At 41.7% G+C, this 12,234-nt stretch overlaps 1 protein-coding gene across 2 annotated transcripts in view; it reads left to right on the plus strand.

The window, feature by feature from the left end:
• Positions 1-829: 829 nt before the first annotated feature.
• cyth1a (cytohesin 1a) overlaps positions 830-12,234 on the plus strand; it is a 41,231-nt gene continuing 29,826 nt past the window's right edge. The window contains exon 1 of one of the 2 annotated variants that reach the window (XM_085454311.1): positions 830-1,121. In XM_085454311.1, the coding sequence (XP_085310437.1) occupies positions 1,103-1,121 (19 nt within the window). In that variant the 5' untranslated portion in view covers positions 830-1,102. Of the gene's footprint in view, positions 1,122-5,951; positions 6,258-12,234 lie in introns of those variants that run through there. The other variant, XM_085454308.1, reaches the window with a different exon arrangement.

The following is a 12,234-nucleotide window of genomic DNA, read 5'->3' on the forward strand; positions in this document are numbered from 1 at the left end:
CTTAAATCCTATCACTGCTGGGATTCTGTTCTGCCATGATGGGTCATTTGGTGTCTAATCGCCCAATACGCTAATTTCTTTATCTCAGTAAATCATGTTTAGCTCTCTCCTTATTGAAATGTGATTTAAGTAATTTCGAACATGGCATGTTGGGGTCAGACCAGGGGTCCAAGGTTCACAGAGAACGGTCAGAAAAACAGCAAATATTTATGAGTGGAAGAAGTAAGAGGAAAAGGACTGCTTCAAGCTGATAGGAAGGCAACAGTAATTCAAATAACCACTCATTAGCTCCAGAGGAGCATCTTTAATTGCACAACATGTAGAGCATGTTAGCAGATGGACTACAGCAGCAGAAGACCACACCAGGTGCCACTTCTGCACCGTGTTCACTTTATGCCACAAAGGACTATCGTTAGCAGCGGCCACTGAGTTTGTTCTACTCCATCTGTGTTTTTCTCTTGGAAAACAGGGATGAAGTTGCTCTGGTGAGCAACTGAAGTCTATTCATTAGCTCAAAAGGAAGATTTATTTACGTCTGGGAGCTAAAAGAGACTGAATAACGCTCCAATAAACAGAGGATCACCTAAGTCTGTTTTGCTTCTCGCATTACATTTAGTAATTTTCTCATATTTTCACTGGATGTTGTATTTAATGGATTATATGAATAGTTGTATGCACACGTTACAGGGCCCGTCAAATAAGCAGCAAGTTATAAAACCTAGCAGCAGGACATTTAGTAAACTTGAAGCTAAGTTAGAGCGTGACATCACATCTGGGATGGGAGGGGCCAGCATGTGCACCGGCTTTTCTGGAGAGCTACATAACAGCGGAGCAGCCAGGCATCGGCAGCACACGCCTCTGAAACGGCAAAAAGAAAGGGACAAACAGAAAAGCAACAAGCTAAGAAAACAAAAAAAAAGTAAGCTTACGCCTGCTTTCAAGTTGAGAGCTGGGAGGTGAGGCGAAGCCAGAGAAGAGACGAGAAAGGGAGGGAAGGAGGGCGGCAGGTAACGGAGTTGCTGCGGGCGCTTCGAGAGAGACATCCCCGGACAGAGACGCCTTCATCAGCCGCAGAAGCAGCAGCAGCATCAGCACCACCGGGATGGAGGGGGAGAATTACGGTTTGTCCTCATCGCACTGTTTCACGCATGTAGCAGACGCTTTGATCCAAAGCCTGACACTGCATGAGCGCATGCTTTTCAGCACTGCCGTAGCGTGTCCGTGTTCCTGCTGTGCCAAGAGATTTAAAAAAAAATGCAGCCCACTGAGCTATGTCCACACTACTGTCTGTCTGTTTGGTGAAAGTGTTAAAAAAATGACAACGTGTCACACTTCAAAGTAAGTCCTAGTCCGCAGCAGGCCTGTATGCCGTGTTGTTTTCATCCTACACTTGCCCGTGTTTATGTAGTCTAAGCGCATACACAGGAACAGGAAGAAGGATGCAATCTAAAGCCAGCTTTAAAACAGGTGGTCTCTGTGGTATGCACACATATAAAAAGGTCGACGCAATTAATGATTTAGCATCTCACTGCAGCTATGACAGCAGGGTGACAGCTGTGAAAACAATAATAATAATCATAAATCGGATTTTTACACTCAAAAACAACAGCAGGGAGAAACAGAAAAGTTCCTGCTCTTTTGGGAGTTTACATGATCCGGACTGATTTATTTATAGGATATCAGGCTGGGATCTATTTTGAGGCTGACATAGTTTTTCTTTTCTTTTTTCTTTTTTTTACAGAATGCCTTCTTATACAACTACTTGTGTTGAAAAAAATGTGAGCCATATTTACTGGAAATTCAGCATCATGTCATCAAGTGTATGGTGACATCCCTGATGATGTCAGACCGGGATGAGCTAGCTGGTGGCTCAGCTTAGAATATGATAGAGCCTTCGTCTCAATTATTTAGTAGTTTAGTTTTTTTTTTTTTTTTTTAGTGAGCTTAATGCATCTCAAAATAGAACCTCCAGCAATGGCCTCATTGCAAAAAATTCTACTGATGCTCTGCTGAAGGGAGAAGGAGGGGGATGATGCTTCTCATCTCTTTTCCAAAAATGAGGGGAAGTTTTAGTCTAATGGAAGTATCACAGCTCCTAACAAAGGAGCAATTGCTATAAAGAGTCCATAGGTGGTGACTTTGGGTAGCCCGTGCAGGGTGTTTTCCTGTCAGCCCCAGAACAGGATAATGATATGCCGTCAGCGACTTCCTATTTGCAAAGAAGCTGAAAGAATCAGTTGGTGATTATGTAATTATCTGCTGAAGTGTGAGGCATAAGAAAAGAGACACGCTGAAGCACCCAGCGCATTCAGATAACACTCTCGCTGTCCCCGACACCTTCTTAGTCAAATCGACAGCTTGAGAATCTGAATGAAGAAGTGCAAAGCATATCATCTCCTCTGTGAGCAAGAAGACGGGAAGCAGATGGAAGTAAAAGTGGAGATGTCGTTTTATTTTGGCACAATTTTTTTCCCCCCACTGCAGTTTATTATTAGTCTGGACTTATATAACAAAACACAACATTCGTCTGGAGGCTGCCTATATTTCTAATGTCATTTGTATAATTTATTGCGTCGTGGCTTCACCTGTGTAGCTGCCTTCTTACATTTACAGCAGGATTATCATTGAAACAGGTTTCTGAACTGTGTTCCAGTGATGTTGCTAGGTGCTGGCGCCCTAAATCAACTACCTGGGGATTCACGAGGCGTGGCTGGGTTTCAAGACTTACTTAAAAGGCTTTGAGCTGCAGGGTGTCAAAATGTTTTTTTTCTTTTGTGTGCACCCCCTCCCATCTACTTGCACCTGTCAGCGCAGTTCGGTTTCTCTTTGCATAATAAAATGTGCACAAAGGAAACAGTGCAACTGCTCATAGGTGTGGTGCGCTGGTGCTCTAGGGTGACAGGTATATGTGGTTTCTGTGGTTATGGGTGTCATCTTTCTCTCTGTCAGTTTGACCTCTCCTCTTTATCTGAGTGATTTCGTCTGAGAAATAGAGATGCTTCTGCTGGTCTTAATGCTGCGTGTGTGTGTGTATTTTTTCTTGTTTTCTCTTTGTAGTTTTTTTCCCTTAAACTGTCACTCTTCAGCCATGTGACACATTTACTCCAGCTCTAAGCTCCTCTCATGTTCAAAGCATACTGACACTGTCACGGAAGCAGCAAACTCTCAGCGGGCTTATGCAGACACAACTTGTTCTTAATAACAAGAAATAAGTAGTTACATAAAAATCACACCAAAGATGCTACAGCTGTTCTACTTTCTTGATCGTGTAATAACTCCAGAAATAAGAAGCGAAATGAATTTAATGGTTTGTTTAATGGGATTACATTTGCACCGATCAAAAAGAGACGCAGATGAAGAGAAGTGCTCAAAGCTGAGCAACGAGTGCTGCATGTTGCTATTGTGGAGATATTGTGAAGCTCATTCAGCCTGTTCAGGTGTAGAAGCTCTAGCCTTCATATTCACTCTGGTTGTATCAGCAGAGACACTGGCTCTGCCCCCACTCAGCCAGTTGTTAGTCACCAGAGGTGATGCTATCATTAGGCTGCCATGTAGGAGTTCCACCAACACAGATCAGGAAGCTTCCTGTAGATTTTATCTTCCACCTGGGAAATGATTGTATCGAAAAAGAAAACACGTTCACCTCCGTAGCTGTCTACTCGTTTACTGATGACTGATTCACATCAGAATCGTGTAATCTTCTGGGGAAGTTATCGGTTTTCTTATTGCAATTTTTACTCATGACTGTTGCACTCAGCCCACATAGATTTCATAGTTAGATTAAATCTGGGTCTGCTAACTCCAGAAGACTTGTAGCCTGCTTGGGGAGGTGAAAATAAGAGTTGTTGTTGCATGCAGTGTCCACATGATGGCATGCCATGCTCAAGGAAGTGGTTCATCTGGGGCCAGTTAAACGCAAAAGGCCTTCATGCTGTACGTGGCAAGACTTACATATCAAAGCAAACTGCTTCAGCTGTTACGAACTGGCTCAATAGCACAACATAAAGTGGAGACTGACACCAGATCTGGTTTTATTTGGTATTATTTTGATTGACTTCAGCTAAAAATGACAGCCCAGAGAGCATGAGGCCAAGAAGTGGCATCCATACTTTGTTGGATGAACACAATAAGCAATTAAGCCTTGACAGCACCCAGACTCTTGCACCGTCACTATAAGACAAGTAGGGGTTGGATCGGGTGTGACAGAGTACAGTCGTTAGCCTCCTAGTGGTTTAATCACTTAGGAATGGATGCATTAAATTATTTGTATAATTTAAACTCTTTTGATTTGTTTAGGGAATTCTTTTGCGATGCCATCCTACATATTGCAGAAAAAGTGCAGCTTACTTTGTAATCAATGCATTGCTGTAGATTTTTAGTTTACTCACATATTTGAGGGTCATTAGATGTTTTCTCCCATTTGGGGTTCATGAGGAATCAATCAGTGACTTACCATGTGCCTTTTTGACTAAAGCAATCTAAAGTGTGTTATATAACAAATCAGTATTAGCATTTAAACTGTGACAGTTTGGGCATCTTGGGGATCTCTCTTTGAATGACTGCATTTGCAGCTTAATTGCGTGTTGCACTTGACGTCCTCGTTAGTCCATAATAAACTGCAGTGCAAAAATAATTAATTCAAATGAACTGTTGTCGATTTGGCTAATTGGCTTTTATGAGTTTCATTAGAGCACTTAAAGTTTGCTCTGTGGACTAGAATAGCTCCATAAAAGTTCAGTGGAATACACAGATTTAAACATTTTCAGTGTGTTTGTGTTGTGCTGTCGAGCGAGGGGGGAGGAATATGCATTTAGAAAAAAAAAAAAAAAAGAGGCGGAAGATTTGTGCTGACTTCACTGTGTGCCGTTCCTCTGGTGACAGAGCTGTTCTGTCTAGGTGATGTGCAGCTGCAGCATTTAAAGTACCCAGAACTGACTTTGCAGTTCATACAGAGGTCAAGTTGAAGCACTGTGCCCTCAGATAATGAACTAGGCAGTGCTTGTTAGATCATAATGATTTCCATAACCACGAAGCACGTCTTACTTTATTGCATTCCTTATCAAGTCACCCCTATATTGCTTTTCAATGGAAACATGATTGACAGAGAGGGCGGAGTTGAAGGATTAATGAATGACTCGCAGAGAAGGAGTAATTAAGGAGTGACTGACAAGTGGGGTAATGCAGAGTGGCAGGTGACACGAGTTCAAGAGGGAAGCTAATCGTTTGCATTTTGTTCCACGAGAGGAAGCGAGAATCTGAAACAGATCGTTGACGAGCACATTTTCGTTGCTGTTGTTGTTGTTGTGAAACCCATGTGCGTTATACAGCCCCAAAATGCGATCGTGTCACTGCGAATAACCCTCACCGAGTGTGAGAATAATCTAATCAAAACAAATGGCTCACAGTGTTTGGCCCAGGAGCTAGTTATTTCTTCTATCCTGTTGCCAAGCAACAATGAAATCTTGTCTCTTTTTTAAATGCTTTTCAAGCCAAAAACCAAGAGTGACTAAAAGCTAAAAGCAGCAGAGGGTGGAGATGGAAATAAAAATCTGGAGTGGACAAAAAAAAAGCATACTGCTGACTTTCATCTATTTATTTATTTTTGCCATAATTTCCATGAAAACAACAGAACTCCATCCCTTCTTCAAGCGACTTTTCAGATTGGACCAGTCGTACGCGGTTGCTGCAGCAGTCGCAGATACGTTAATATATTTTGTGTGCAGCCTGTCAAGAATTAGTATGTGAGGTAGCTAGTGGGAGAGAAAGAGAAAGGGAGAGAGAGGGAGCAGAGGAGGATAAGAGCGAGGTTCAGATACCAACGGAAAAGGGGAACGGGGGAGAAAGCAGAAGTGATTTTAGCATCCGATAGCAAGTTGCACATTCTCAACAAAGGGGAAGAGAAAGTAGGTTAGTGTAAGACATTGGCCGAGGAGCGTCATCCAACTTGGGGTGGGGGGGGATTAGGTGAAGCAAAGTGACACAGTGCAGGATCTTACAGTTGGAATCCTTCCATGGAGGGAACAGCTGGGAGCAAGGAGTGACAGGTGCACTGGGGAGACTGGGATCTTCACAACTTTTCTTTCACATCACAGTCATAAGGAGGGAGGAACTCAGGACGATACACAGCTGCAGTCTGAGACATACACTCAGATACGGAGATTAACACGCCGGAGCTATGGGGACAGTCGGTGAACTATGTGTGTCCAGTTTTCAGACCTTCTTGTGCCCTGCTGTGAAGCCACTCGAGGAAGCTCCAGGTAAAGTAAAAGTTGTTTTCAGGAAGATCATTTTTCATTTTGCTGGCTTTTGGCATCATTACTATAAACCTACAGTGTTGAAACTATCACGAGCATTTGTTTTTTGAATGTGTTTTCAACCTGTGAGCGTGGTCATGTGTGCTTCTGTGACCACTGGCGGGAACACATGACTAAACCAGAGATGAAAACAAACAGTCGGACAGAAATAGAAGGAGCTTCTCGAGGCTCAGGGAGGCTCTCATTTAGCACAGCTTAAACCTCTGCCCTGTGCGTGCACGCACTCTAATAGAGCGTGAGCTAATGTTATTACTCACTCAGCTGATCGAATCTGCAGCAGGGCTGCCTCCTTCTTGATGACTTCACATTCCTTTTTCACACATGTACATAAAATCCTTATGTTGGCCGACAACATGTGAAATCTCAGCTTGCGAGCCAGACTTTCTCAGCTCTGCCAAAGACTTGTGTTTCCGTCCTTTAACAAAGAGGACTGGCAGTGTTGTGCTTACTGGTGATCGCCTCCTAAAGCTGGGTAAAATGAATTTTCTGTGTTTCTCGGTTTAATTACACACAGAGAGACACAGATTAAGATGTTGGTTTCTTTAGAAGTTTGCTGCTCACCATCTGGACAGCGATGGAGCTGATGTGCGCGTGTTTGTTGTTTTGGATTGGTTGCTAAGCGCCGCGATGACATTGCACTGCAGGATGGTGTGCAGGTTCCCATTGGGGGTGTTTAAACTGCGTGTTGACATGACTTAAAAAGCTTTGTTGGGTGGCAGTGAATCAGCTGACTTTGTGCGAAGCATGTGGAAGCGTTGCTGCCTCAGTCATTTCAAAATATCCACATCAGCACCAGGGCTCTGCCTGTCGATTTGGATATTCAACGAGGAAGTAATCTGGATTGTTCTGGTACTAAATGTGATGACAGCAGACTTTTGCTCATTTTATTTTATTTTTTGTCAGGCCAACAGAACTGAATGGCATGTTGGGTGTTTCTAGTCACTTAGATAAAACACTGGCTTGCATTTGTACATTCAGCCTTCCCTGCAATTTGTGGGCAGCGTATTACCAAAGCTGCCAACTGCCTGCCTTGTGTCACGTTTTTTGATTAAACGGCAATAAAACGAAGTTTGTGTTGTGATGGCAACCGTTAAGAGTTTGGGCCACTTGTGATGTAATGACATTGGCTGATACTGTTAGTGTTGGTATTTCTGCTTTTAATGGTGAATCACGAATGACTCATGTGTGGCTCATCCAACTGTTGTTAGGCAAGTTCACGTTGTGTCATCTAAGCTATCACTGTAAACCACTCCTGAAATAAGTTGGGGAATTATTTGATTTCTGTACTTGCGTACAAATTGCATCACATTTCGCTGTTATGACATCTCAGTAGGAAATGGTGTACTTTTATCTGGTGGCTTTACTCTCTTGCACACACAACATATAAAGCTCTTAAAAACTGCTTGACGGAAACTATAATTTATCTACTGACTCACTGGTCACATTGTCAGTTAAACCTTTCTAGTACTGGGTTACACTCCTTTTACCTTCACAGTTCAACAAGTTGCTTGGAACATTCCTCAGAGTTTTGGTCCACATTGAAATCACGGCATCACAAAGTTGATGTAGATTTATCAGCTGCACATCCATGATGCGCATCTGCCATTCCACTGCATCCCAAAGGTGCTGTATTGGAATGAGATCTGGTGATTGTGGAGTTCATTTGAATACAGTGAACTCAATGTCATGTTTAAGATGATTTGAGTTTTGTGACACGAAGCCGCCATCAGAAAATGGTACACTGCGGTCATAAAGGGATGGACACGGTCAGCAGCAACAACACTCAGGTAGATGGTGTTTAGATGATGCTTTGTTGGTACCAAGTGGTCCAAAGTGTGCCAAGAAAATATTTCCCGGACCATTAAACCCCGGTTGATGGAGCTACTACTACCTGCCTGAAAGAAGGCAGGATGGATCCATGTTTTCATGTTGTTTACTCTAACTCCTGACCGCACCATTCAAAGGTTGCAGTGAAAATGGAGACTCATTAGACCAAGCAACATTTTTCCAGTCTTCTGTTTTCCAAACATGCTGCCCATGCAAATTGTAGCCACAGTTTTCTTTTTTTTTAACTGAAAGGAATATCACCTGGTGTGGTCTTCTGTTGTTGTGGCTTGAATCAGTCCATTCTCCTCTGACCTCTGACATCAGCAAGGCATTTTGACCCAGAGAACTGCCACTCGACAAATGGCTGTGTATCTAACAGGTGTATCTAAGAAAGTGGTTAATGAGTGTATTCTGCCCACAATAACTGTTTACATCAGATTTTTCTAATAAGACATGTTAATAATACTTAATGCTTTTATTTAAGAGGAGAATGTATATTGAAATTAAACTAGTCTTGTCTTTTGAAGAAGTAAAAAGAAATTACTTCCTTCTTAGTCTGTTCTCATGTAGTAATATCAGACTCCAAAGTAAATACAGACTTTTATTTTATCATTTATTTTCTTCAGTTCCCTTTTGCATCTAAATTACTGAGTCACACGCACACTGTTTTGCACCTTTCACAATGTAATTGTTATTGTTAACCAAACGCTCACAGTGACAGTCACTGTGAGTCGGCATGCTTAAATAATCATCATAGCCCACAGAATGACAGCGATCCCAAGTACTGTGTTGTTTATAGAAGACATGATAGAAATTTTCTCCGAGTGATATCAGCACAGCTCCATCAGTCATCTGTGCAGAGAGCCAGGTGTGCCCCGGATTTGCCGAGGCTCTCTGACGCGGAAATTACTCTCGTGGGCTCCAGGGACAGCTGAGGACACACTGATCTGTGCGAAAGCACAACAAGGCCGTCAGCAACAGCGTGTGTTTGAGAATATTTGCCCTATCAGCTTGTTATATATGAGACTGTAGTGATGGCAGCAGTTACCAGCCTTTTTTGGTTTGGGAGCCTTACACTGTACTGTTATCTATTTTAACAGCTTTTATATCAGTTTATTATTGATTATTAAAATAATGAGATATTTCACAAGTCAGATAAAATCAATAGTTTTTTTGACGGAAAAAAAAGGTACAATGAACAACATCCAGAACCACTACAGGTTGAGCTCTTTTTGAGCTAGAGCTATAAATGCTGTCATCAGCCACTTCATTAGGTACACCTATTCAGCTGTTTGTTAACACAAATATCTAATCAGCCAATCACATGGCAGCCACTCGGTGCATATAGGCCCTGTTTCAGGCAGGCAGCAGTGTAATGGTGCAAAATGTTCTTGGTACGCGTTGGAGGACTTAGTACCAGTTGAGCATCTTTTAAATACCACAGCCTAGAAACACAAGTAATGCTGTCCATCCATGTCCATCCCTTTATGACCCCAGTGTACCCACCTTCTGATGGCTGCTTCCAATAGGATAACGCGTAATGTCACAAAATTCACATCATGTACAGTTCACTGCACTCAAATGGCATCCACAGTCACCAGATCTCAGTCTAATAGAGCACCCGGAGGATGTGGTGGACAGGATATTCTCAGCCGACAAATTTGCAGCAACCGCGTGATGCTATCATATCTATATGGATTAATATCTGTGAGGAGTGTTTCCAGTGTTTGTTAAATCTTTGTGAAAAAGAAATAAGGCATTTCTGGAAGCAAAAGCATGGGTTGCACAGAGTACCCAATAAAGTGTCCTGTGAGTGTTTATGCTGAATGAGTTTGACAGTGAGAAGTCTGACAGGAAGTTCCTTCAGGGAAGAGTGTATGAAAACATAGAGAGACTCACAAAACCTAACTAAGTGGGTTCCTTTTGGTGTTATGGGAGGATATGTCTCAAGATATTTTTTATGTCTTGATAAATGCTCTAGGAAAGAACAAGCAACGGATAGGACAGTAAAGAATTGATGTTCATAATTGTGCTATTTTGGCTATATCTGACATGACCGTCAGTTTTCACCTTTAACGCTAACTGCTTAGCAGCATGCACCTGCTGCCCTCGATCTTTTAGTTTTTATGACTCAGATAGAATCCTGTTTATAAAGAGCAAAATGTATATTTAGTTATTTCTCTGGAGTGCTTATTAGTCAAACTCATGAATTTTTCAGCAAAGATAAGCAGTCGCTTTGTCACCGTGTGCCATCTCTTGTTGGGGTCACCATGTAAATGTCAAAACTTTGTGCAGTGCAGAACGCTGCACGACTAGCATGAGATGAGTACGTTTTCTTATGCAAACAGGTTCTCAACTGTCATGTTTTATCAGAAGCTCTGGAAATTTTGCATGCTCCTCCTGAAACAGTTTCTGGCAGCAGTATTACTGCGTGTAGGTGGGTCCTGCTGTAAGCTGTGTAGAGTTCTCTATTTTAATTGCAAATTGATTGGCCGCCCACAGAGTTCTTTCTGACATGCAAACATCAGAAAAATAGCACCAGAGTTAGATGTATTCTGCTTTTTTTTTTCTTTTTTTTTTTTGCACATGACTCATGTCAGTAATTAATCGTTCAGTCCTGAATTCCGTCTAACCCAGAAAATTACAGAGTGCATAGAACCAAAGGTCTCATTACCTGTGATTGCACCTGTAAAAGGAAAGCAGTGGTTTCAAAGTCAACTTGTGCAGTGACTCATGCGTCGAGCAGCAGATCAGCAGAGCCATGTCTAATGCCAAAGAATATTTGCCGTGCAGGTTTGTAATTGTCGTGGTGGCAGAACCATTTTTCATGCCTTGTTTCGAGCTCGTCTGTGGATATTAACCTCCTGTTTCTCAATAAACCTCCTGTTTGCATGTTTTGTAAGTTAGAAAAAAGCAACATGACTCTGTACAGTGACCCAACTTCAATATGACGCAGTGTAGTTAATTTTGAAATGCTTTTGGGTGAAATCATTGCTGTTTGATAGTAAAGATAAATTTCTCTAAAATTTTCCTTTGTGGGTTTCTTTCTCCCCTCCTGCAGCTGTAATTAATACAAATGATCAGCAGGAGTCACTCTTGGTACCTTTTGTCTTAATGATGGGGATTATTTTCTCTCACACAGCAATTTTCCATCTAATTCAGGCAATTTAAAGCCTAAAATAAAGATGTATTTTTAGTTCAGGAGCTGCCAGGATATTGTTTTGACTCTGTGGTTTCACTTATAATAGCCCCGGCACACCCACAACCGATTTTACACATATATACACACACAGAAACACAAAAAGCAAAACATTATTTTGCTTTCCAACTTCTGTGTTTTTGAAGACTTTTTTTGATGTTTGAAAACGTATTGCATCAGTGTTTCTTGGATTAGGAGGCTATATTTTTATGGCAAGCCTGCCTTATAAACTAGGACTTTGGTTGTGGGCCTCTTCCAGGGAGTCGCAAATTGTAGTTTTTGTGAAGTGGAGTGTTTTGGAGCTCGGTCAGACATAAAATAAAATTCGCCCCTCTGTTGGAATTATCTTGACAATCGTTTTCTTTCACATCCTGCAACCTTGATTCATATTTTGAAATCACTACTTACGAAACTTTATATGGTGTCGCTGAATACTAAAAACCTGGTAGTGACCTGCACATCAGTAATGAGTGCTAATGATCGAAGTCAAAACATTCAATCATGTGTTCATTACACTCAGCTGAGGGCACCTTTTAAAACCACAAGCTTTTTTGAGACTCGCACTTGCAATCACACCTGAAATCCACATTCTTAACATAGCACCGTAAGACTGAACAACAGCTATTTCACAATACGAGCCAGACTTGTGTGAGGTCAGAACATTCCTAGAGGCTAGAGAGCTACAGTCACCTTATGTAGACTTAGAGGGTGATACCAGAAAGCTGTCAGAAAAAGCTTTGCTACAAATCCAACACAGCCTGATTTATATATAATGTGTCCTGCATGTACATCTTGCAAAATGCTGCATAAAATGTAATCTTATGCCTGCAGCAATAACGCATGTGTGGGATATCTAGAAGTTATAAATAATTAAGCAGTGTTAAAGTAAATGTT

Source organism: Copadichromis virginalis, linkage group LG4, assembly GCF_057382275.1.
Source record: "Copadichromis virginalis isolate Kocher_CV1m ecotype Utaka linkage group LG4, C_Virginalis_male_GT1.1, whole genome shotgun sequence".
Classification (NCBI taxonomy): Eukaryota; Metazoa; Chordata; class Actinopteri; order Cichliformes; family Cichlidae; genus Copadichromis; species Copadichromis virginalis.